The 27066-nt window shown below is 38.7% G+C and overlaps 2 protein-coding genes across 3 annotated transcripts in view; one reads left to right on the forward strand and one right to left on the reverse strand.

Annotated features, from left to right (window-relative positions):
- The window catches only part of NUP153 (nucleoporin 153), a 46278-nt gene extending 30140 nt beyond the window's left edge, over positions 1-16138 (forward strand). The window contains exons 15-22 of the mRNA XM_080931969.1: positions 425-547; positions 3407-4012; positions 7263-7454; positions 9078-9953; positions 12117-12473; positions 13041-13313; positions 14536-14704; positions 14980-16138. Coding sequence (XP_080788095.1) covers positions 425-547; positions 3407-4012; positions 7263-7454; positions 9078-9953; positions 12117-12473; positions 13041-13313; positions 14536-14704; positions 14980-15064 — 2681 coding nt within the window. The 3' untranslated portion in view covers positions 15065-16138. The remainder of the gene's footprint in view (positions 1-424; positions 548-3406; positions 4013-7262; positions 7455-9077; positions 9954-12116; positions 12474-13040; positions 13314-14535; positions 14705-14979) is intronic.
- Positions 16139-17911: 1773 nt separating this feature from the next.
- On the reverse strand, positions 17912-27029 carry FAM8A1 (family with sequence similarity 8 member A1). Of its 2 annotated transcripts, XM_080925943.1 has the most exons (5): positions 26376-27029; positions 25280-25400; positions 22962-23085; positions 22051-22190; positions 17912-20534 (listed from the first exon to the last, which is right to left on the reverse strand). In XM_080925943.1, the coding sequence occupies exons 1-5, from the start codon at positions 26983-26985 to the stop codon at positions 20390-20392; spliced, it is 1140 nt and encodes a 379-aa protein (XP_080782069.1). In that variant the 5' UTR covers positions 26986-27029; the 3' UTR covers positions 17912-20389. The 2 variants fall into 2 exon arrangements, with proteins under 2 accessions (XP_080782069.1, XP_080782070.1); XM_080925944.1 differs by lacking the exon at positions 22051-22190.
- Positions 27030-27066: the final 37 nt, after the last annotated feature.

Consider the following 27066-nt stretch of genomic DNA (forward strand, 5'->3'; position numbering starts at 1 on the left):
ATAGCTCCTCTGAGCTCAAGTGCAAAATGGAGGACTTTCTCTTCTCTGCCTGACTTACCCGGTGAGCCAGACCTCCACAGCCTGTACCTCAGGAAGTCACAAACCTACAAATTCAACTTACCCTTACCTCATAAGAAAAACCTGCCCAGCAAGTAACTGGAATTCCTGGAATGCCTCTCAATGCAAATGAGGCTTTCACTAAGAGAAAAAGCAGAACAGAAACCACACTTATTGGCTGACAGTTCTTGTCTTTGTTACCCCCCCCCTCTGTTTGAGAAGGAATGTGCAATGTAAGAGTGTTTTGCAGTGACTGATTAACTGCTAACTGGCTTTGTTATTTGTCCATTATCTTTGAATTGCAGTGACTCTTAGAGCTTTAGAAACTGATCAAAAAAGGTTGTCTCTTATAATTTCAAAATTACAGCTCAAGATAACACTGTAGTGAATAGTTCAAGCTATAAGAAGCGAAGTGCCCCTTCTGAGGACCCTTTTACACCTGCAAAGATCCTGAGAGAAGGAAGTGTTTTAGATATTTTGAAATCACCTGGTAAGTGAACATCTGCCCTTTTGATAGTGAAAATTTCTATTGTAAACTTGTGGGCTGGGTGCCAGAGGTCCTATACAGAGATCTCTGGTAAGGGAGGGAAAATGGCTTCGGCCACCTCTGCTGCTGGTCCGTAGCAACCCCCCCCCCCCCCCCCCCCACGCTGGAGCCTGAGATGCAGGACTGGCTAGTTAGCCAGTGGAGAGCTTCTGGTGGCGATTTCCGGAGAGCGGTGCTCTTCCCAAGTGGTAGTATTACAGCTCTTATGACATAAGCTCTCAGACAAAGGGGTAATTCCTGCACACTTTTAATTTCAGACAGGCCTCATGTATACAGTTTTGGGATGGTTCAGAGTCTGAGAACAGGTACTTTCCATTGGCTTGGCCTGAGGCCTTGGGGGTGTGACCTATGCCACTCTAGGGAGGGGGCTGTGAGGTGCTGTAGCTTCCTGAGAGGGGCCTGAACTCCAGGGAGACTAGGAAGCTACCTACCTTCCCTTAGGTTTCCCTGGGACTTCACCCTGACTGAGAATCAGGGTACCCTTCACCAACAGTTGTCCCACATAAACTCATGTTTACAGTATACATTTTAATACAAATAAATACATATAGGAAGGTGACTCTTGAATGTAGATATAATGTGATATAAATTCTTTTATGAGAACTATTTTAGAAACCTTCACTTCTTTGTCATTGAAGCGTTGTATTAATAGGGAAATCTCTTTTAAGAGGTGAATATAGAAAAAGAACATGATTCGTTTTTACTGTCTTATTGTCATGCCTTTCACTGATCAGATCATTGGACTACATTATCTCTCATTTTTTCTCCCGGTTGGTACATACACCTTACACTAGGCTAAGTTTGCTCAAGTGTAGCATGTTTGAAGTATAGTAGTGCAGTATTTATTTATTTATTTATTTATATACATTTATTTTGATCTTTGTGGGGTGGGGTGGGGTTGGAGGTTCTCTGTGTAACCCTGGTCCTGGAATTTGTTCTGTAACCAGGCTGACCTTGAACTCATTCTGACTCTGCCCTCTGAGCACTAGTATTAAAGGTGTGTGTCACTACCACCCAGTGTGATCAAAGTTCTATTTGTACTCAGGTGTAGTGTGATAATACTTGTAATGATCTGGTCAGAGTAACAGATAATTAAGTAGGAATACATTTTCAATTTGAATCATTCTAGTTGTAATTGTAATGAACAGTTCTGGATGTGAAGTTGTTTATAAGCTAACCTAATAGCCCAGAAAGAATGCAAATTTACTCAGCAGATGTGTTCAGTGTGCAGTGAGTTAAGGTTTAAAAAGTAACCCTATTAGCCTCTTTAACAAGGTTCAAAGGGCTAGGTGATTTGGGCTTAGTTTCTTTCTTTTAGAGATAGTACATGCTGCCTACACAGGAGCTATGACTAAACTTCAAAGTACACGAACTAGAATTACCAATTAGCAGGCGGGGCCAAATATCTGGGCTTTTTTTCTCACATATATTTAGAGCTACATTTTGCTATAAGGGGGGGGGGAAGGGGAGACTGCATTTGAATGGAATTTGGAAAATCTGAAAATGGAAGGGGCAGGACATGCAGTGGCTCCCAGGTAAAATTGCTTCTGGGATTATGCCAGCCTGATAGGGAACTAACTGGTAATAACTATGGGCAGCACATGGAAGCTCATGGCTTATATTCCCTTTAAGCTAAAAGTAATTCATTGAAGCTTTTTTTTTTTTTTTTTTTTTTTAAATACAGGGTTTTACTAACCCTGAGTGGCCTGGAAACTCACTGTATCATTTTGTTAACCAGGTTGCTCACAAACAAGTGATCTGCCTGTTTCACCCCCTCAGTGTTGGGACTAAAGGAGTCCCCTACTGTGCCTGGCTGGATAATATCGTGACAATAGTAGAAAGACTAAACCAGTCTCATTTTCTTTTCTGTGGTACTAAAGGCTGGAGAACCAGATCCCTAATGGTGTTGGTGTATGTTATATGAAATGTAGCTTGTTTCCAATAAGGACATTTTTTAGGCATTAAGTCAGTTTAGTGAAAGATTCCCTACTTCCACCATAGTTTTATGTGAATATTTTTCTTGTTAAAATATACCTTCAGTACTTCAGCAAGAAGTACTCAAATTGTATTGATGAGAGATGTCATGCATTTGACTTGGGTTTCTGTCTCTAACATTTCTTCTTTGTAAGGACAGATAGGGTCTTAACCACTTTGTTTATAGACCTGTTCAGAGGGTTTGTCACATCTTTGTTGGGATTTGAATCAAACTATGCAATTTTAAAGCTTATTAAAGACAATCCTCGATCTAGGCTTAGGTAGTGTACACTGTAATTCTAGCACTTAAGAGATTGAAGCAGGAGGTGATACACTCAAGGTTGATCGCAGCTAGACCCCATGACAAAATATTTAGTCCTGGAGAGATCTATCAAATAGTTAATGCCTGTTTTATACTGGCCTTCAACCAAACTTAAGGTAGAGGATAACAATGGATTTTGACTAGGCAACACTTAATGATTTTCGATATTGAAGATACCATTTGACATAGTCGTGGGAATACCTTAAAGGGGTGAATGAGGAGGAAGACTTCAGTGTATTGAGTTCATTGATGTAGAGAGGCAGAATAAAATGTGGTGGACAACAGAGGTGTCTGACAATGTAAAGTTGACCTGTTTATTTATAGAATTTTAGTAGATTTAAATGTCATATCCACCCATAATAAATATGGTTGTGTGGGTAATTTGAAAAACCCTAACCATTTTCAGATTGTAATAACCTGATAATGTAACACCCATCCCCCATAATGTAATGATTTGATTCCACTGCCTTGTCTTAGAGGAACATTCTTCTCTTTTTCTACTGTAGGTTTCATGTCGCCAAAGGTTGATTCTCCTGCTCTTCAACCCACAACTACAAGCTCAATGGTTTATACAAGACCAGCAATAAGTACTTTTTCTTCTAGTGGAATTGAATTTGGAGAAAGTTTAAAAGCTGGATCAACATGGCAGTGTGACACATGTTTATTCCAGAACAAAGTCACAGACAATAAGTGTATAGCCTGTCAAGCAGCAAAACTGCCACCTAAAGAAACTGCTAAACAGACTGGAATTGGGACACCAAACAAAAGTGATAAATCAGCTTCTACATCAGGGACAGGTTTTGGAGATAAATTTAAACCAGCAATAGGAACTTGGGATTGTGATACCTGTTTAGTGCAAAATAAATCCGAAGCAGTAAAATGTGTAGCCTGTGAGACACCTAAACCTGGCACTGGTGTGAAGCGAGTCCTTACATTGACAGTGGCTTCAGAAAGTCCTGTTACTGCTTCCTCTTCTACCACTGTGACGACTGGTACACTAGGATTTGGAGATAAATTCAAAAGGCCTGTGGGATCTTGGGAATGTCCAGTATGCTGTGTGTATAATAAGGCAGAAGACAGCAGATGTGTCTCCTGTACATCTGAGAAGCCAGGTATGTTTTATGGCTATATAAAATAATTTTACTCATTACTTTGGTAGACCATTTACTATGAAATGGCTAAGACGGATCCTGGTATTTAAAATGGTTCCAGATGAGCATTTCTTAGGTCTTAATTTTTTTTAAAAAACTATTTTTTTTTTAATTATGGCTCTTGATTATTCTTAGACTACTTGTTCACTTAGAATAGGTTGTGAACTAACTCATTCTTGCCTGCTTTTTCTGTGTAGTGTTATTATGAATATTTCTTTTAGTGATAATTGATATTAACAAATGAAGATATTGAAAACTCGAAGTGGTTTAGTTTTTCCTCAGACCTTCATGCTGTATCTCCTTTTGTCTCTGTAGAAATGTGAATGGTTGGTAGTCATTTACAAGGGTTTCTGTAAGAGGTAGGCAGTCGTGCTTTAAGCTAGTGCCTATTTCTGAAGATTATTAGGTGTCATCTGTAGCCATGTGCTTTCTACCAGATTGTTAATGATCATAATTAATTTTTGGTGAAAAACTTTTAACTTGGTTACAAAAAGGAAATTTAGTTTGAGATTCTCTTTATTTTAGAAGAATTATAGCAGATTTATTTTTAAATTTGTTTTGGAAGTGTATAGTATGGATAGCAAATAACATGTTAACTTTAGGAGTTAAGATTCTTATTTTTGTTATATTAGCTGTAATGGGTATGTAGATGCTTCTGTAATGTAGCCAGAGATTTAGTAGCCAGTTTTCTTTCCTGAACACTTGGATCATGTCTTCCTATTTCTAATTTATTCTGGCATTAAAAGTCAGTTGTCAGAATCCTCATTCCAAAATATTTAACTCTTTCCATCTGGCACTATCTCCTCACCTCAGAAAAAAGACACAGAGGAAACTAGAATTCTGAGTTGACAGATGTGAAATGAAATTTTGAAGCAGGAAGTAAATTATTCAGGAGCAAAGGAATTCTATGAATTAGTATGAAAACAGCACCAGCTTTCTTCTGGGCACAATGCCCTGTCAATAAACTGGTGATTTAGTCAAGTTTTAATTTTTTTCTTTCTAGTTTTCAGATAGGGTCTATGTAAACCTTGCTGGCATGGACCTTGATACATGGTATAGATGTAATTATATCAAACTTGGCCTGGAACCAGAAGTAACCTGTCTCTGCCTCCAGCTTTCATTTTATTTTTGGGTGGAAAAAATTTTTGTTTGGAATGTGTATGTGTGTCTGTCTCTCTGTGCATGAGCACATGTATGTTAGCCTGTAGAAGCTAGAAAAGGGTTATTGAATTCCCTAGAACTGGAGTTATAGATTGGTTTTTGAAATTAATCCAGTCTGCAATAGCAGCAAATGCTCTTAACTGCCGAGCCATGTTTCTAAGCTCAAATTGTACTTACTTTATGTTTGTTTATACATTTGTTCATTTTATGTATGAGTGTTTTGCTTGTATCTGTGTTATGTATGTAATAATTGCCATAGGTGTGCTTGACATGAAGGTCAGGTGAGGGCATCAGATTCCCTAGGTAGAATTAGGAATGATTGTAAACAATGTAGCAGAATTCAAGGTAGCAGGATCTGGAAGGACAACTTTAGAAGTTTGTGTGAGTAATATAAATGGCAGATAATGGTAATAAAGAATCAGATGGTGTAGTTGAATAATAAGGGAGGATTTAGGACTATTTATTGTTAATGACAAATTTCAAATGGCTAAAGTTGACATTCAAGATAGTTGAGGCCTTTGGATACATCATAAGGACTATACTCTCTTGGGACTGGAATACAGGTTTTAGGGGAATCATAGGACATAGTTTGATATTTGAAGTCATAGGAGTAGATCTGAGTTCAATGAATTGAGGAAAGCACTACAAACTGACTGAGTTCTGCTATCTTAAGAGTTTAGACAGAGTCAAACATTGATCTTAGATTAACCAGACCTGAATAACAGCTGTGACAGAATAACCTTTGAAGACGGTGACTAGAATAAGAACAAGACCAAGTGTTTTAGACAAAAGATGACTGGGCAGAATTCTGTAAAATAGTTTCTTCTGGATGTGGTAGGGATGTTGCACTCATGAACTCCCATTGATATGTCTGCTTGCATAAGACCTGCACAGGACCACACACACCAGTCAAAATTCCCAGCACAAATGAGAAAAAGGGCTTACAAGGTCCCACCCCTGTTTATTGATGGCTGCTGAGGGAGGGAGATAAAGTTCCTTCAGGTATGAACTCCCTGATGGGTTACTCATGTCCCACTTTACAATCATGTATATATGGGTAGTACTTAGTATGTTTTACATACATTTGTATAACAACTATAGAAGGCATGAATTTTGAAAGGTGGGTAGATGGATATGATGAAAACACATTGTACTCATAGAAGACTCAAAAAATAGCAGAAGGAGCAGACAGATTGATTGCACTTAGAAAAATAGATGAGTCTGGGGCCTTGTGGACAAGCTTCTAAAAGAGCAGGTGTGGGTTGCAGGTAGAGAGATGAGGAAATGATTAAGCTGGAACTTAAAGCCATCACGAAGGTGGTACCTTGTCAGACAAGTAATGGGCCAACACCAAACACCAGACACAAGTTTTGCTGGCAAAATAAAAGAGAACATACTTTAAAAGAGATTTTTTCCTGTAACTATGAGAGGAGTGGAACAGTTAGTGACTGTTTAGGGAATCCAAGAATAAATGGCTCTGTCAGAACTCTGCTTCATACACCATACTTTGCTGATTGATCCTTCCTATGCCACTCCTCTCCACACTCATGCTGGTTCTGCCTAAAGACTGAGACATTACTTTGATTTCTTGCTAGCTTGCTCTTAAGGAGTTCTTGTCTCCCCTTCACCTTCTAAGGCTAGAATTGTAGATGGTCAGGGATCTGAGTTGTGGTCCTCTTGTTTGTTATGCAAGCACTTGAATGACTAAGCCATCCTCACAGCCGAAAATTAAGTAACACACACACCTGGAAATAGTTCAAACTTAAGAATAAGATCACCCTGAGAAGGGTTAGAGCAAGATGTTTATCTGCAATGTTAAATTAAGTCTGAGAAGTCTGTCTTATTTATAACACTGTAAGGCTTATTTCTCTCTCTCTCTCTCTCTCTCTCTCTCTCTCTCTCTCTCTCTCTCTCTCTCTCTCTCTCTCTCTCTCTCTCTCCACATGCACGTGTGTGTATATAGAATAATGAAATTTGAAAATGGAAAATGTTCAGTCAGAGGTATCATTAAGATGGTAATATACATTTAAGATTTTAAATTTGCTTTTAGGTTTGGTATCTGCCTCAAGCAGCAGCCCTGTTTCCGTCTCTTTGTCTTCTGGAGGCTGTTTAGGATTGGACAAGTTTAAAAAGCCTGAGGGAAGCTGGGACTGTGACGTATGCCTAGTGCAAAATAAAGCAGACTCTACCAAGTGCATAGCTTGTGAAAGTGCAAAGCCAGGCACAAAGTCTGAGTTTAAAGGTAAGGCTATGGTAAAGGACCCTTCTTGTTCCTAGAGTAAAATGTATGTGTGGACAGCTTTGGTTTTCAAGATATCCATTCTCTGAATAATTATATACAATGAGACATGGTCCTTGGGTTTTTTGTTTTTGTTTTTTTTTTAACTTATTTATGAATGATGGTAAAATCAAATCAGGCATTCATCATCAGGTTGCCATCTATGTGTCTGGATAAGGAATTTCCTTATGTTATTCAGTTTCCAGGTTTAAGTATGAACTTGACTCTTACATGAATGAGAACTTATATCCTCAGGACCTTATTGTAAAAGTCATCTAGCTTCTGAGTATGGCTGAGCAAAAGAGAATATGCTTTTACATCTAGCATTTTCTTAACCCCTAAACCCAGTTCTTTTACTATTTTACTATATAAATATAAAGGAAGAACCTCACATGGTCATTCATGCTAAATAGATGTAGACTGGTATTTCTAAAATTTGACAACCTCATTTGAGTTCCTTTAACCATTAGAAAACTTAAGAAAGATGGAATATTTTAGATCTGAAGATTGGGAAATCTCTGAAGGAAATTAACCTTCAAGATAAGAATGTGGAGGAATTTCTGTATACTAGGCTTTATTTTGTAATTTATCCCAGTCTTAGGGGCTTCTAATTTTACAAATCAAAAATCAAACGTTTATAACTTTGACCTGTAACACCACTTTGTTAGTCTACATGATGGACAGATTTTTGTTAATCTACATGATTGATGTGATTGATAGTTTATTTGAGGATGAAAGTTCATTAAAAAGCTTTTATTCTTGGGCAAGTAATGTGGGTCTGAATCTCACCGTCATCTAACAGTTTTTGTTTTGAACCAGTCAGATGCTTTATATTCAATTTCTTTAGCAACAGAAAAGCACTAGGGAAATAGAGTTTGGTCTTAATCACTATAATGATGTTTCTCTTTAAATATTGCTTCATTTCTTTACTGCTAGATATTTTAAAATGCTCCTGTCAACAGTCACAATATTTAAAAATGAATTGTGATTAAGGGTCACAAAGAAAACTTATCTCTTGTCTCTACTGGCTTTTTTTCTTCACAAAGGTAGTAACTTGGTCCACCTTCCAAAGATACTTTATGCCTGTCCTAAGCAAACACATTGCCATTCTAGGTATCCTGATTTCTTTTTTTCTTGTAAGAAATGTTCGGTATCACCTCATCTACCCTTTCTGTTTTGTTTTTATTGTGGATTTTTGTTATGTTTTTGTTTTTTGGTTTTTTTTTGTTTGTTTGTTTGTTTAGCTACTTGGATCTCATAGTTTTTTATGTGTCTGAATTTATCTTAAGACATATCCAACCAAGCTCTAAAATTACAGAGTCAGAGTATATGTGACTTAGATTATTAATTAAAAAAAATGATGGCTATCCCAACAGTTTTGATGTTGATTTAGCTCTCCATGTACAGGATAGGGAAATGCTTACTGCTCCCAGCATCCTCACAGCACGTGTTCTGTTGCCTTTCTTGACTTTGCAATGGGGGAAAAGTAGCATATAGGGCTTTTCTGAGTTATCAGGGGTTAAATTTGTAACAAGGATAATAAGCACATTAATTTGATGTCATTTTGTGTGTTTTCTATTTTTGAAGGTTTTGGGACATCTTCATCTTTAAATCCAGCACCCTCAACCTTCAAATTTGGTATTTCATCGTCCTCTTCTGGGCTTTCTCAAACTTTAACAAGCACTGGAAATTTTAAATTTGGAGATCAGGGAGGATTCAAATTAGGCACTTCATCTGACACTGTGTCAGCAAACACCATGAATACAAACTTTAAATTTCCTAAACCAACTGGAGATTTTAAATTTGGAGTATTATCTGATTCCAAACCTGAAGAAATTAAAAACGACAGTAAGAATGACAATTTTCAGTTTGGACCTTCTTCTGGCTTAAGCAACCCAGCCTCTTCAGCTTCATTTCAGTTTGGGGTATCTACTCTTGGGCAGCAAGAAAAGAAAGAAGAGCTGCCTAAATCTTCATCTGCAGGCTTTAGCTTTGGTGCAGGTGTTAGTAACCCCCCTAATGCTGATACTGACACCATGGTAACCTCAGAGAACAAGAGCAGCTTCGACTTTGGAACCATAGACACTAAGAGTGTCTCAGTGACTCCTTTCACATACAAGACAACAGAAGCAAAGAAAGAAGATGCATCTGCTACCAAGGGTGGGTTCACGTTTGGAAAAGTGGACTCTGCTTCTTTGCCATCTCCTGCAGTGTTTGATTTGGGAAGGACAGAGGAAAAACAGCAAGAACCTGTTACTTCTACTTCTCTGGTATTTGGAAAGAAAGACAATGAGGAGCCGAAGTGTCAACCAGTATTTTCCTTTGGAAATTCAGAGCAAACCAAAGATGAAAGTTCTTCCAAGCTGACATTGAGTTTCAGTGTGGCAAAACCATCTGTGAAGGAATCCGATCAGCTAGCCAAAGCTACTTTTGCATTTGGAAGTCAAACCAATACAACAACTGGTAAATAATAAAAGACTTTTCCCCCCAAGTTGTATTTGATACTTTGACAAATGCAGGAAGTCAAAGAGTGGCAGCCATAAAATAATGGAGAATATTTATTTCAAAATTCTTAAGAGCTTACTCAGGCTCCCTCCCCCACCCTTTAAAGAGTCATTGACTTATTTTATGTTTGTGAGTAAACTGAAGCTGTCTTCAGATACACCAGAAGAGGGCGTCAGATGCCATTACAGATTGTGAGCCACCATGTGGTTGCTGGGAATTGAACTCAGGAGCTCTGGAAGAGCAGTCAGTACTCTTAACATCTGAGCGTATCTCCAGCCCAAGACTTTTCTGTTTTAATTGAACTAAATTCCCATAATTCTGATGGGATGCCTACAGATCTAATTGAAAAATATAGGTGTAATAGAAATTACAAGGTAAATTTTTATTTACAAATTATGGTTAATGAATCATCAAACTTATAAGGAACATTGGCAGTGAATGTAATTAAATTCTAAGAAAACATGAACATATGAAAACTAAAATAGATGTGGGAAACAGGCCAATTAAAAAGGAGCTGGTTGACATAAAGCTGTTTAGTTGATGGAGTAGTGGGATGAACATTGGTCTGGTCTAATTATTGTAGTGAGGTTTCCCAGAGCAGTGTAAGGATGGACAGCTGCATCTGTAAAGTGATTTTGAAATTTAAGTTAATTTAAGATAATGAGAATGGTATAGGGAAACATTAGGAAACTTACAGGAAGATTTTCTATATATAAAATATGACATTGAGACTGGAGAGATGGGCTCAGCAGTTATGCATACTGCTCTTTGAAGAGGACACAAGTGAGTCCCAACACCTATTTTAGGTGGCTCACAACTGCTTCCAGCTCCAGGGGTATTTGATGGCTACACAAGTTCAGATAAAAATTAAAAAAGACTGATTTCAAAATGAAACGACTGAGTTGGGCATTAATTCAGTGATAGAACGTGTACAAAGCCCTGGGTTTCATCCTCAGCACCAAACAGTGCCTTATAAATGAAATAACCTTGAACCATTTTGTAACTAGCAAAATTTGATCAGACAAAAGCAAAATGTAGATATTTGAGACATGCAAAGTTTGTTAGACACTTATTAGACACCTTTGAGTAATAATTTGGAGGCACTCAAAAATCAACCCCAAAATGAGTAATTCACAACCATGAGCAGTTTTTTCATATTCGATATTTACTTGTAAATTTGAAAACAACCTATTAAATAAGAATTAAAACTACCTATTATTTAAATGGGCAAAAATAGAAATTGTAGCCAGATTTGATCATGAAATCTTATCACCTATAAAAAGCAGTTGCCAATCTCATCTAGTGTGTAGCATTAGAGCTGAAATAGTAAGAAAGTAAAAAAGGAAGTTTGATTCAGGTATTATAAAAACCAGAAGGAAGGTCTTCAAGTCAACAATTAGTAGTTGTACAGCATAGACTCGACCTGTGTTTTCTAACTTATAATGGCCGTGGTGATGAATAAATGTAAGAGCATAGAAAACAATCTTACTCCTGGGGGAAAACATTTCTTCTTTCCTCTTCATTTCAGTTCTTAGTTTTTGTGGATCTTGTCAAGTTCTAAGCTGCTTATGAAATTTGTAGAGGGAATGTGAAAAGTTCGCACAAGGAATGTGAGAAGAAAGGCAGGCGGTAACTAATAGTCTAATGATGACAGTGACCACGAACGGAAATATGTATATATTAGGAAATGTAGAGTGTCAGCATGGTGACATTGTGTGTTATTATTAGTTAGCAGGAGTTTTGTTCATGTGGATAAATTGAAGTCAGGATGCTGCCACTGTAATGTGACAAACAGCAGCACAGTCTGACATAGAAATGTGCCCAGCCTCTACTATCTAATTTCATTTCTGAACACAGTATCAAGTTAGATTTGGAGGTAAGGCAGTGTGTATTTTACATTAAATTTATGCATATTAAATTTAGTTACGGGACTTATTGAGTGCTAACGGTCTTTTGTAAAGAGAAAATCCATTCACCATAAAAGATAGGTACTTTTAAGTGTTGATGTTTATTTGATGAGACTATAAAAATAATCTTAGTTTATATTATAGGAACATTTTTTAGGCAGATTTGTTCCTTCTTAAGGATTTATGTTTTATTTCTCAATTATTGTTTTTGCAGATCAAGGTGCAGCAAAGCCAGTTTTTAACTTCTTGAACAGCAGTTCCTCCAGTTCAAGTGCACCGGCCACTTCATCCAGTGGTGGCATATTTGGTAGTTCCACCTCTTCTTCCAACCCGCCTGTGGCAGCCTTCGTGTTCGGACAAGCTAGCAATCCTGTAAGCAGTTCTGCCTTTGGTAACTCTGCCGAGTCAAGTACATCTCAGCCTTTGCTATTTCCTCAAGAGAGCAAACCAGCTACCACATCCAGCACTGCCTCAGCTGCCACTCCGTTTGTGTTTGGAACAGGAGCCAGCAGTAATAGTACTGTATCTTCTGGGTTCACTTTTGCAGCTACAACCACGTCAAGCTCTTCAGGTAACTTTGTTAGGAGGGAAAAAATGGGTTTTGTAGTTGAATTGGTTTTGCTGAGTCGCTGGTTGCAGTGTGCCCTAAGTCATGTAAATTTTCAACTGTGAAGCAATTTTCAGGTTGAATATTTAATTTTAGGAAGAATATATAAAATTCCCAAGTTGCCTTTTTGAAATGTCAAATTTATAAGCAGACAGTGTTAGTGATTGTATGGGATGTGTATTTGTACAGTGACTCATAGCAAGTCTTTGACATACGTCCTTTTAGTAAAAAAATTGTTGAGCCTAAGCTACTGAGTTTCCAGGCCAGGCTGAGGAATAATGTAAGATCTTATCTGATTATACTTCTCTTACTAGTTAGTAAAAGATTGGTTGCAAAGGTGAAGAATTGTGTTGATTGAAGTTTTTTTTAAACCAGTGTTATGTTTTAGTAAATACTGTCATTGTTCTAATCTAATTGCAGTCAAGGTAAGAATATGAAAGTGGCTTGAAATTTGTGGATTTACAGAAGTTTGTCAAGGGTATCTCACTGTAAACCTCAATGTTGTTAATTTAAGTATTTTATGGCCTCCAGGATCCTCCTTTGTATTTGGCACTGGACATTCAGCACCATCTGCCAGTCCAGCATTTGGTGCTAATCAGACTCCAACATTTGGACTAAGTCAAGGTGCCAGCCAGCCCAACCCTCCAAGCTTTGGCTCTATATCATCTTCAACAGCGTTATTTTCTGCTGGTTCTCAGCCTGTACCACCACCTACATTTGGGACAGTGTCAAGCAGCAGCCAACCTCCTGTGTTTGGACAACAGCCTAGTCAGTCTGCATTTGGCTCCGGGACAGCCAATGCCAGTAAGTTTGTATACTTGATATCTATACTTACAGTCTGGTGTCTTAATAAAGGTTTTTTTCTTTGTACTTGAAACTATGTATGTTTTAATTTTTAATGTTTTATACTTAACACAATAAGTTGTGTTTTACGTTAACCTATAAACATTGCAGAGTTTCAATCAACTGTATTTGATAGTATTAAACTATACTTAGTATCAGTTGTATTGTATTCAACCCTATTTCACTCTAGACTGCTGTGGAGTGGTTTTTATGATTGCTTTTTCTTTGGAGCATTAGACTTTATGTTGAGTTCTCACAGCACTTGGGTAATGTTGCTAGTCTTCCCTCTCTGCATACCTTATTAAAAGTTGTGACTTTCGAAGTGTAACTTATAGCACTAAATTTAATGCTGTGTTCTCTCAAAATTGAGTATCTTTCTAATAGAAAAGTGGACTCATGAAAAAGATGACAAAGCATGAAATAGTGAAAACTCGGCTGTGCCACAGGCAGCTGGAGGCCATGCGCGATCAGTACTTTGTTCGCTGTAATGGCGATCTATCCATTGGACTCTAATGTTTATTGATACCTCTAGAAAAGAAAGTTCTGCCTGAAGCTTATCTCTATAAGTAGACTCTTGCTGTTATACAACCTAGCTTCTCTGACTCTTCAATTTTTGTCACTGCTGCAAGTGAGTCACTGATAGTGCAGGCTATCCACTTTCCTGTACTTGAGTTAGTTTGGGCTGCCAGGGAATGCTGAGGATACTGATCTTTGGGAGAGTAAATGGTTTTCTCTTAATCATGTACCGTGGAGTCACTGAATGGAAAGTTATGCCCCATATTTTAGAAGTTATTACAAACTTGTTTTGCTGGTATACACTACATGCTGTCACTGGTGAATGACAGTTTTTATTTGGATTCTGTTCATTTTTCACTTTTTGTGAATTCTTTTGTATTTTGTCCCTTAGTTTTGTTTTATTGGCTTGTAAGGTTCATCTTCTATTCTTTTGTTTGTATTTAGCAATGTATACTCCAAAATTTCTCTTGTTTTGTGGCAGCTCTGGCTGGCCTGAAACTGGCTCTGTAAGACCTAAACGGGCCTTGAACTCAGAGATTCTTTACTGTCTGCATCCTGAGCTAGAGGTGTACTCTACCATGCCTGGCTAAGGTCTTGATTCTACCCATGTTTAATATGTCTTAAACAGTTTGTGTCATTAATGGGTATTTCTGCTTCATTTGAATAGGTCCAGTTTTCCAGTTTGGCAGCAGCACTACAAATTTCAACTTTACAAACAATAATCCATCAGGAGTGTTCACATTTGGTGCAAGTCCCAGCACGCCTGCAGCCTCAGCCCAGCCCTCAGGTTCAGGGGGCTTTTCATTCAGTCAGTCTCCAGCGTCATTTACAGTGGGGTAAGATTATTTCATTTGAGAATTTACATTAACAAAGGCGTGTTATCTGTTTCTAAAAGGATGCAGTAATATAGTTTTGGTAATGGTGGTACCTAGTATCAGTTTATGACAGTGTAAATTTAGGGGTATTATAATATAGTTGGAAACAAATGCAGCAAGTTATAATAGAATTTTCCTTACTCTCCTTCTATTTTGATGCTGTTTTAAATAACATGAGTCCTCTGTTTGTCTTGGGCATCCATTGTATCACATTGTAATCTTTTTATTTTTCACAGGTCAAATGGGAAAAATATGTTCTCCTCTTCTGGAACCTCAGTTTCTGGTCGCAAGATAAAGACTGCTGTTAGACGCAAGAAATAAAGGTCACAAAGGTGTTATAACCAACAGTTTTATCAACAGCTGGTGCCCTGCTTTCAGATACTGGATTGTACTACATGCTGGGCTTATCTAAAGTCAGATCTGCCTAAGGACTTCTTTAGTTATGGAATTGTCCTCTTTTTTTTTTTTTTCCTTCTTTTTTTCTTTATGGAAGTCCCTTCCCCATAACCCATTTTCTTTTGAAAATAATAGCTAGACTGGTGACTGACTGATTCTTCAGCAGAAACATTTTATGATCCAGCACGTTATTCACTGATTGGCATAGTCTGGCTGTACCCAGGAATAGAGCCTGCACGGTGAATGGCTTTGTATAGAACCTGTCTGCACCGCTATGTGCATTGATAAAGCGTTAATGGAGCGCACTGAAATTGTAATTATATCTGGGGAATTCTGTATAGATTAGAATCCTGTATAGATTAGAGGATGTTGAAATGAATGATTTCTATGCGGAGTTTGTGGTGGTGTATGTGTGAAGTGAGTAAGTTGGATGTATTGTGCACAGAAAAACTCTTGATAGAGAAAGCCTGATTAAAGAATGGTCCATCCTAAGGACTTGTTAGATCTAGTTCATTCTCCATTTAATAAGTATATACTATTTCTATATTTTCATTCTATCGACTGTCTTGCCTTTTTCATTATTTTATTATGAAACTTCTGTAAATACAATTTTGTTTCTGTACTTTTTTGGCATAACATAAATCTGTGAACTTGAAATTTTAATTTTATGTTAGACATATTTTTGTTGTTTGTTTAGTCTTGTCTCATATTTTATTATGTAAATCCCATTATTCAAAGTTGCCTAAATCCATTTGGAAATCTTTAAAAAAAATTGGGGATTCTTAAAGTTGAATTTATTGGCTTTTCTGATCCAGTTTTGTTTGGACCAAAAACCAGTATTGTACAAAGTATTAAGCATATATTTTTATATTTACTGAAATGGACTGTGGTGACTTTGGATAATAAGGAAAAAGTTTAATATTAAAGCCATGTTTATTACAGTATAATTAACATGTTAAACCATGGGATAAATGCCATCAATAAAACTTTATGAAGCAAGTTTTGTTAAGTTTTCATAGTGAAGGCACACAATATTAACGGGAAGGGTGGTTTATTAGAAACCTCAAAGTACAGAGAAGAGCCCCTCCTTTCTGCCTGCTGATCTCTTTAATTTGCACGTATATTTTCCTTTTAAATTTTGGAAATAAACATACAACCCTTTCTGTTTGTACTTACAGCTTCCTGGCTAGATGCCTAGACAATATTTATGCTCAGATTCTTGGAGATTATATGCCTCAGGCACTCCCAACTGTTCCTAAAATGAATGAGCCTTTTACTACTTGTATGAATAGACTTTTAGCTTAAGGTCCAGGAAAGAACTTGCACCCACACTTTTATACTTTTGTCCCTGACTTCGTTAAGATTGGCATTTGTTAGTTTGTGCTTAATTTGCCAGCTTAAGGTTGGTTGAATTTACATCAAATTTCTAATGCTTTGTTCTCATGAAAAGATGTTTTCCTTACTAAGGTATCTTAGACTAACATCACATTGATTTGAGGGTAGAGTTTTTGTGTTTCTAATATTTTATTTAATAATATATACCCACCACTTAGCCTGTTTGGGGTCTGGTGAATGCTGGAAGAAAATGCTGGAAATACCTTACCCACCTTATAGTCTAGTCCTTAGATATTTTCTGTCTAAATAATTGGGGCTTAAATATGGCATACACCTTTTCTGTAAAATGTGTACAAAATAATTTTGCTTCAGTTTTGAAACTTGATTTTTGGGCTACGTGTGGCTTTCCAGTCATGGTGGCAGCTCCATTTCTGGGCCTACCCTTTCCTCAGGCCCATCAGAGGTTAATGCTTCATTGGATTAAGTGGGCTTGAGAGTGCTTATTAGTGAAACATATGCTCTAGGACATATCACCACAGATTGACAGACTAGCTTTGGATAACACTCAAGACTGTATCATTAAATGTGCCTAAAGTCACTGAATGCTGTCAAGTCTGAGAATGTTACTAGTATAATTCAAACAGCTAATTAATATCACTATCATTTTAACAGTAAAGATTTATTTAATGTATGAGTACACTGCCGTTCCCTTCAAACACACCAGAAGAGGGCGTCAGATGCCATTACAGATGGTTGTGAGCACCATGTGGTTTTCAGAAATTGAACTCAGGACCTCTGGAAGAACAGTCAGTGCTCTAACTGCCGAGCCATCTCTCCAACCTAGAATGTGTTTTCATAGTTAACATACCATTCTCAGGGCTTATATAAAACTTGAAATTAAGCTGAAGCCATCGAGGGTAAGAATTGATACTATACTTGTTATAAAGGCTAAGAAATGATTCAGTAGCTTATGTGCTACTAATTTGCTATAGTACATCGAAAAAGGATGCTGTAGATCTTGTAATTAGCAACTATATGTCCAAGGTAGTCAGTCATTTCTTTGTAATATGGAGTAGTTTGTATGCACATGGTTTAATGAATCCTACACTGTAGTCGAGGCTGCCACTAAATTTGCAATTTTTCCTATGTCAGCTTCTAAGTTCTAGCTTTACACAGTTAACCACACTCGGATAACTGCCCTTGAGGAAAGTTAGTCCATTATGGACTGGTTCATAAAGGCTTTTCCCATTGAGTTAAAATTTACATTACAGTTTTGGTGAATTTAACATAATGCTCCAGTTATGTTAAATTGAAACACATAAATTTTCATCGGCACTTGGATAGTGCAGGGTTCTAAGTGTTCTATCACTGAATGACAGCGCCAGGCCTAACCCACAGCTGTAGCTGTAGAAGTATGCACAGACAAAAGTATTTTGACACTGACAAGTATTTATTGACACAAAATACAAACATGATATACAAATATTAAAAATAAAATGATACTGTTTGCAGGGCAAGCCCTACTATAGTAAACTACAAGGAAATCTACACATACCAGTCAAAATGAGGAACTTCACCCAGGCAAAGTAAAGACTTTGATCTTTGGTTATGCGGATGGAGAATGGCAAGGAGCTGAACCAGTACTTGGCAGGGTTTAGGAATACTGTTAATCTAGGCATCATCCTCAAAGAGATAATGAGAAAGTTTAATGCCTTATCTTCTTTCAGAAGCCCAAGTTGCAAATGCAACTTTGTCAGAAACAGGTGTGTAAAATCAAACAATCACATGTTCTTTTAAAGTTAAAAGGCTTTTTAAAGATCCTTTGAAGATGCATTTTCAAGAACACTGTCAAGTAAGTGGCATCTTTATGGTCATAAAGAATACTCAGTAAGGTTGGTGCTGTTACCTAGAATGTACAATATCCTACTTCCAAGATCTAACTGCTCCAGAACAGAGAATGCAGCAACAAAACTCCAGTCCTAATGCTTCAGGTTAGGGCATGCTCAAAGAATTCTTAATTTCTCAAATTCATTTTGCCCTTTTAAGATACAGCTTTAGCATGAGAATGACACTTTGACACGGGAATTAGTACTTCTATACATGAATACACTCATGTTCTGTGAAGGAACATAAGGGAAAAATGTGCCACATTCCCTTTTCTCCTTAGAACAGGTTGAGGTTCTATTGTGGAAGCAAAGCAATACTTTTATATGGCACAACTTGAATCCACAGCTGAATTCTAAATTGAATCTAAAGAACTTGTCTAGGAAACTGCAGTATTTATAGCAAATTTAACTACTTATTTTACTGTATAAATAAAAATATCCCCAGTGAAAATTAAAATAATTGGAATAGAAACTATAATCAAATAAATACCCCAGAGCCACATTTCAGCTTGAATCCTCTCATCAGTGGCATGTGTCCACACCATTTTCCCGATTTTAGTGTTGTAAGAGTTTGAAGAGCTTTAGAAATCTTGCCAGAGCTACAAGCATTGCTCTTGACAAATAGGTTTTCTATTTTATTTAATAATTTAAATAAAATTATTTACCAGAAACCATGGTTGGTGAACAGTGAACTATTAGGTGAGTCTTAAGAAGTATCTGTAGACATTAAATGCATTTTCAGTTTTAAATGTCAAAAAAAGAAGAAAAAGGCCTGCTTAATGTTGATACAGTAGTAACAACACAAGTTTGCTCTTGCTATTAAAACCCAGAACCAAGATTGCTCTCTTGTGTAATACAATTTAGTGTTTTTTTTTGGGTGGGGGGGTTCTATACAAGAATGAGTAAGAAGTAAACAACATTTTGGTACAAAAGCACACAGACATAAACCCAATGTTTTTACCAACAGAGCAAAGTATATGATATATAATGATTCTCTAATAGGCCAAGATGAGCATAAAGAAGCTAGAATAAAGTCCAAAGATGATATGCTGCCTTGCTTTAGAAAGAACAATTCATAATGGAAAAATGCTAATATTTCACAGGCTGCTAGTATTTAAATTAGTCACAAAATACACTCTTAACACCTTGATGTTTTGACAGTATAGAATACAGAAGTGCTTTAGGGATATGCTGTACATAAATAAGAGAATCTACAGGTACATTCAGAACACTGGAGAGCACACACTTGGGAATGTTTGGATATTTCCTCCCACATATTTATAGTTGGATTTTTAGAGCACATGAATTCTAAGCTGAATTTACAATGAAAATTTCCCACTCCCATCCCCCACAGAAGGCAATCACTAACTTACCTTTTTAAAAAATATCAATGATATAAACAGTACATTTTCATCATCATGAAAATCTTGCCTCCAATACATAAGCAGTAAGAAGCTGAAATATCCCACCACTACTGCAGCAAATTCTAGAATATCCTGGAAGTGTGGGCATAGGGGACTCTAAGGCCTTCCTCACTAGCCCTTTTCTCCCAACACTTGCCATAGAGTAAGTGGGTTGTTGAGTTGATGCTCTTTCTCAAAATGCTCACAAAAAAGCAGCTTCTGTAGGACGAGTTGTGGGAGCTCAGGTGTTTATAAAACACAATTGGCTATTTTTCAGTCACTCTAGGATAAGCCAGAATTAAATTTTAAAGTTTGATTCAGAGAATTTAACGCTGAAAATGCTTCCAGCAAAATTTGGTTATCTTAAATGTTAAAGTATATATTTGCCTATATTGATTATGAAACTATTTTGCTTTGTTGTCCTATAAATACTTAACACTTGAATTTAATAGGTTCCTTGACATTTAAGTACAGTCAACACTTTCAGAACAGTCCCCTGCATCACACCAGAGTGACTGCTTTAATTTTTAAATCATCAATTAATGTTACCCAGAGATAATGATGGCCTTGATACATAATTTAGTCTTGTCATTATTTCTAAGAGTGTTATTCAGGGTTCTGGGGCATCATCTGACCCCATTTCTTTTTACCACAATGGTTCCTGCCACAATGTCATAGGCTGTTCGATTATGCTGAAAAAACAGCAGTGTGATGAAAGCAGGGAAAAAAGAAGCAATAGAAAAATTCTTGATCAAAGCTCGTATGGTGGACCTAAAGGAAACAAACAGAAGTAGCAAGTCAGGCTGTATCAATCATGGCTGACTAGGTATCTTGTTTATTGTTATCTACAGCATTCAGAGCACCATAGTTTCAATCTTTCAAACACCATAGTTGAACTGCCTGTTCTATTCTTATTCTAAAGAAAGCTACACAGACTAGAGCTTTGATATGCATGGGAGTTTGTAAACAGCATAATAGTACTTTCTATTTTGTCAGAAGGAAAGGACATCTCTTTGCTTACCTTTTCCATAGTCATAGATTCTCATTGGTTTCTAGAATCTTCTGAACTGAGTATGTTTACTACAGTCTTACTTTGTTACTGCGAACACAATGTTCCTATATGGGCTCTAGTCCTAAGAAGCTTTCAACAATAGCTCAAAACAGAATCAGAATTACCCTAACAATGTTAGATTCCTGCATGTCAATGGCTGGCTAACTGTAGACTCTGAATTTGGACTGGTTGATGTTCTACATTACTGTTTGTGCTCTACAACTGAAAATGAAAATGAGATCAAAATGTTGTGTTAAGTCACTAAAGTGCCTAGTATATGAAAAGTGCTCAACACATACCAACCATTATTGGTCATTAAGAAGTAGCCAAAATTAATACACCAAAGTTGTAAGGCAATCTGCATATATCAGCAAAACCTAGTCTCCCTCTTTCTTTCCCCTGAATCATTCCTGAAACTGGAATGATTTGATTCACTGTTCACTCACTTCCCCAACTTCCATTACCACTGCACCCTCAGTGGAGCTGCTGGCCAAGGCCAGCAATGAAGAAAGACTGCAGGCATTATGGCTCTAGAGCTGTAAGAGCTGGAGGTAGTGCCCCACTGCAGCAGGACTGTGCTAGTTTACAAAGTGGTTTGAGACCAGGTAGTACACAGCCAGAGAATAAAGCTAGGCACAGAGCACTGAGAACACCCAATTATCTTCTTATCAGTGTGACATATATATGCCAAAGGTAACAACGATTTAAACTTCCTAAGTAGATTTGATTACAGTGTATGCTATGAAGAAAAAGAACAATATTTTTAAATTTTAAAACACTACCAAACCTGTAATTTTGGGCATGGTGAACATAATCCTATGCCACTTAATGCAGACTCAATCTGAGGAAATGTATGAAAGATCTGTATGAAAGATCCTGAGAATGCAAAAAATCAGAGCACTTTCACAAACTTAACACCAAGTGGAACACAAGGGCATTCAGATACAATGAATTGTTCTGTATTCGTGAAATGTGTATTAGCCAATATGAAATCATTGTTCCTCAAGTAAATTAAATCAGTTGCAAACACAACCAGTTCAAAGTGAGAAATGTTACTTTGTAACAATAACGCACACTTACCAGCTAACTTGTTTAAACCTAAAGTCAGCATGCAGCAGAATTTTCTGCTAGATAGGCTAGCCATTGTAGAGTCTATGGATGTCACTTACAGTAGAAGATGACAACTATCATCTTTGTAAGTGTAAAGCAGGTTATTTAGCTAAGCAAAGGACTTACGTTGTGATGCTAACATTTGAGGAAGGAATCACTAAAACCCGACTTGGAGCAATGAGTACTGATGTATCACATGTCACAACTCGAAGCCCTAGCAGGAACTTTCCTGGGGTAGCTCCTCCTGCTCCCCAAATGCAAATTATCTAAGGAAAAAAAAAGAAAATTGGAAATAATTTACTGTGCAAAATTTAAAGGGTTTTAAGCATTTTTCCAACATACCACTTTGTGCTTTATAAGAATATGTTGGAAGGCCAGGTATGCTGGCACACTTTTCTTCAGTCCCAGCACTGCGAGTCTGTGAGTTAGTTCAAGGTCAGCCTGGCATACACAGTTGAGTTTCAAGCCAAACAGGGCTACCAAAAAAAAAAAAGGTACACCAGATGTGCTAATTATATAGACTACTACAGACGTAACCATTTAAGCTGGCTTGGCACATGCCTGCCATCTCAGAACTCCAAAGACTTTGGAAAGCTATCTGGCAAGTTTGAAATCAAGCCAGGCTATATTATGAGGCTCTGTCTCAATGAACAAAACACTAAATAAAGGCTGGGTCTGGTGGCACAAGACCTGCCATTCCAACTACTGGGTAAGCTGAGATGCAAGAAGTCCAACTACTTTCAAGAACTGAAACTCAGAACTCTGAGACTCTCAAGAGGAGGCTTGGATATAGCTCAATGGGCTTGCTTCCATGCTGAGATGTATAACAAGGCAATTATGCAATGTCCCTTTTTCAAAATTTAGTATTTAGGGTTTTTTTTTTTTTTGACCTGAAAATGTTAATTTGAAAAATTATGAAAAAACACAAATATGAAGTGATCTTTAAGAAATTTATAAATTGTCATTACTTTTTTCCCCTAGTAGATAATTTAAAATTATACCAGTAAAACAGTTATTTCCTCCAGTCAGCAGCTTACCTCATAGAAGCAAACTAACAACCTGTATATAAGTGCCACAATCATCATTTTTTGCAGGTCTTCCATTGATGTGTCTTCATCAATCTCTTCTATTATATAGTGCATGGCAAACTTAGAGATGTCCCTGCATAGGGAGAAGGGTTTGGGGTTAAAAGGAATTAGTTCCTAGGTCAGTTGCACCATTTTCCCCGAAGTAGGTTATAAAATTTAAATGGAATTCTAATCTAAGTACAAAAAATGCCCATTACTCCACTCAACAAATAGCACTAAGTACCTACGTAAATAAGCAAAAGCATGGTTCTGAGCGGGGTATGTTCATAACTCAGTGGTAAATCACTGCAAAGCAAGTAAGATGCCAGCCCTTACTTGCTGACATGATGGTGACTGGTTTGTCAACCTAAAAAACCTAGAGTTGTCTGGGAAACCACAATTAAGGAAATGCCTCCATCAGATTGTCCTGTATGCAAGTCTGTCATTTTCTTGATTAATGATTGATGTGGGAGGGACCCAGCACACTGGGTTGGTGTCACCCCTAGGCTGGTAGTCTTGGGTGCTTTATGAAAAGCAGGCTGAACAATCCATGAAAAGTAGCACTTCTCTATGGCCTCTGAATCAGTTCCTGTCTCCAGGTTCCTGCTCTGACTTCCCTCAGTTATGGAGTACAAGCTGTAAGACAGACTAAGCCATTCCAAGTTGCTTTTGACCATGTTCACCACTCCATCAGACTAGCACAGTAAGGGCACACAGTCTCAATTTTCACTGAGACTCTAACCTAGCAAGGAAAGCAGAACAAAACTAGATGCCAACCAAAGTACCACAGAAAACAGCAGTCAGACTGACTCTTGTGAAGCCTTTCTAAGTGCACAAAACAGTCCAAAGAATGAAGTCAGCCAGACCAAGAAGTGGAAGAAGCTCCTAGCAGGAGAGAAAGCCTTGGAGTAAGTGATATGCTTAATTTCACAGTGAGGAGACTGTGATTAAGAATGTGAGCATGTGTTAAACCATGTGATGAAGTTCAGATTTTCTTTTCAATAAAAACTACAGCAGAATGTTAGGCTAGAGAGGTCATGTTCTGCAACTGTCTTCTGACCTCCAAATAAATAAATGTAAAAAAAATAATAATAAAGGCTAATTGTTAGGGGTGGGACAGGTGGAAACACCTGTCGAGAACCCATAGTTTAACACCACTTTGTATCTTGACTTTTCTTTTTTTCAGTTTTGGCATCTTCCCTTAAGCCTAAAGTAGTGTCTCATAGGAAATGCATGTCTCAATTGGCATTATCCCAAGACCTGAGTTTCTCAAGTAAATGCCAAACTTTGCACTGGAATTTGCTCAACTGTAAGCAACCCCTCTGAAACTGATTACCAAGAGTCCATCTACCACAGGCCCTTTGAAAACTGTGTGTGTGTGTGTGTGTGTGTGTGTGTGTGTGTGTGTGTATACACAAATGTATCCCAGGTGTGTGCAGAAAAGGAGGCTGGAGCTGGAGTTAAGGCAGTGATGAGCTGTCTGACATGGGAACTAAACTTGGAACCTCTGGAGAAGCATGAGTACTCTTAACTACTGAACATCTATCCAGCCCCTCTTTGTTTCTTCATGGTAGAGACTTCATAGTCCAATGAGAAGGAAACTAATTCACTTCTGACCCAAGAGAATGGTTAATAAAAACAAGCCGGGTCTGAAGCCTCCTTTTACCTATTAAAATCTTTTTTTTTTTTGAGATAGAATTTAACTATAGCTCTGGCTGGCCTTGAACTTTGAGATCTGCCTTCCTTTGCTTCCTGAGTACAAGTAAAGACATGTGCCACCAAAGCCTCATCCTTTTACTTCTTTCCCACAAATCTTAAACACCATATTGAGGAGGTTCCTCTTTTGTTTCTTAAAACCAACAAGGGGCTTGTGGTGATAACTCAGTAGGTAAAGTGCTTATACAAAATGTCAGGACCTGAATGGGTCCCCAGAACCCATCTAAACCCAGGAGACCTATATACCTATGTAGCCTTGGAGGATCAGCAGATCTTGGGGACATGGTGGCCAGCCAGTCCAGCTGAAATGGCAAGCTCCAGGTTGAGAGACCCTACCTCAAAAAAATACAGTAGAGAGTAGAAGACACCCTAAGTAGGACTCTTGACTACACATAAATACATTTAAAAGTAACAAATAAGGAAACAAATACCACTGGTAAAGATTTCATGGAGCCATCTTGGCCTTGGACATCACATCCATCACCGAGAGTTACTCATGGGTATGCACAGAGTTACAAAGCAAGATCCCTAAGTAGCGGCTTCAGAATTTTCTATGACCATTCTTAACTTACTTTATCCCACTGAGATGCATGATGCTCAAGACAATGGTCGCTTTTATAAAGAAGAGAATAAAGAAATCCACCATCTCTGCCATAAATCTGTGGGCCAAGGATGGAATGACATACTCTCTACCTGTAAATAGGGAAGAAAAAAAATGAATCACACAAACTTAAGAACCAAGCCAGATAATGAAGGGGCAAAGTAAAGTCAAGGTCTAACTTAATTTTTAAAAATTATAGCCTTGCATCAATCAGCCAATGGCAATAATCCCATTAAGAGAACGTGGTTCTAAAATATCTAGTAATGAGCTGGACATGGTGAGCTATGACAGTAATTCCAGAATTCTGGGCTCAGACTCAGAAGAGTGGCTGCAAATTTTCCTACAGTTTGCTAAGACTACACAGAATTGATTACTAGATATTCAAGATCAATAGGCTTGGGCCCAGTCAAAGCTCTCTACTCTACTGGTAATGTCAATTGTCTTTTAGATCCACTGTCTTTACACAGCCCAGGTATTGGTGATTTCTAGGATTCTAATCTCAATCCTCGTAACAGTGGGCTTGCCACCTAAGTTTAACTTTGGATCTCTCCAGAGCCTGGAGATTACCGAGAGGATAGTTTGATAAGCATGTATCTCTTTACTACACAAGAAGGGCTAGTGTCAGGAGAATAAGGGAATCTACTGGTAGTGCCAGGTCTTAAGGAAAAAACAATCAGTATTGCCTCACAGTATGTTTTTTTAGAATTTAGGGCCTGGGCAAACCATAGCTGATGTATGTGGGAACTGTCAATGTTAGTCGCAGCTCCCCAGTTACATACTTCAAGAGCAAGCATGCTTGCCCAATGATGCTTCAATAGACCCCTTTGGCTAGCACAAGCCTGTAAGATCCTGTAGGTTGCACAGAAGTCTTATTCCAAGTTTGAGGCTAGCCTGGCCTACGTACTGAGTTAAGGTAAGCCTAAACCACAGGGTGAGATCCTTCCAAAATAATAGGAACAGTAATTTTAAAAAGGACTGTGAGCCACATAGGAAGTAGAGGCAGATGAATATAATCTTCTACTCTATCCCTCCTACATCTTACCCACCCACGGCCAACCCCTTCTCACCTGCCTGCCGCCCGGTGTCGCTCGCCGTCCGTGCAGGGGCTGCAGAGCCCACCCTGGTCACAGGGGCCGCCCGGGCAGATGCTTGCACGTGCGGGGCCCGGGCCGTGAGGCCCGTGACGGCCGTCGGGGTGGCGCCGTTCGTGGCCGCCCCCGGCCCTGGCCCCGCAGCGCTCAAGAAGTAGAAGGGGTTGTAGTAAGCTAGCTGCGGCGGCGGCGGGGGCGGCGGCGGGGCTGCGGGCTGAGGGGCGGCGGGCGGCGGGCCGCAGTAGGCGGGGAGGGCGGCCAGGCCGCTGTGCCAGGTCAGGTACCCGCAGTAGGACTGCCAGAGCCATTCGTGCACCTGCCGCGAGTACTCGCGCGCACTTAGCCGCCCGGGCCCGTCCGACGCCTCGCAGCCTCTGGGCTCCTGAGGCTCTGCGCCAGTCTCCCGGCGCTTCCGGAGCTCGCACTGCGGCTCCGTCTCGGAGACAGCTGAGGTGACGGTCGCGAGGGCCGGGGTCCCAGGGGCGGCGGCGGGAGAGCCTGGCCCGGAAGGAACCGGCTCGTGGTCCCCGCCACCGCCGTCCTGCCCGGGAGGGCGGCTCCGAGCTTCCTCGGGCCCCTCTGCCATCGTCGCCCCAGAGGCACCCTCCGCGCCGCCTGTCACTGCGCCGTCGCCCGCCCTCTTCAGCCCCTCCCCAACCGCTCGGTC

Source organism: Micromys minutus (genome assembly GCF_963924665.1).
Source record: "Micromys minutus genome assembly, chromosome: 1".
NCBI lineage: Eukaryota > Metazoa > Chordata > Mammalia > Rodentia > Muridae > Micromys > Micromys minutus.

Excerpts from the sequence above, each read along its gene's own strand:
- FAM8A1 (XM_080925943.1), bottom strand. The coding sequence starts at position 26,985 with ATGGCAGAGGGGCCCGAGGAAGCTCGGAGCCGCCCTCCCGGGCAGGAC. Across the intron at positions 22,191-22,961 it reads TGTTAGTTTGCTTCTATGAG|ATAATTTGCATTTGGGGAGC; the intron begins GTAAGCTGCTGA and ends TTTTTTCCTTAG. Across the intron at positions 20,535-22,050 it reads TCAAATGTTAGCATCACAAC|GTCCACCATACGAGCTTTGA; the intron begins GTAAGTCCTTTG and ends TGTTTCCTTTAG.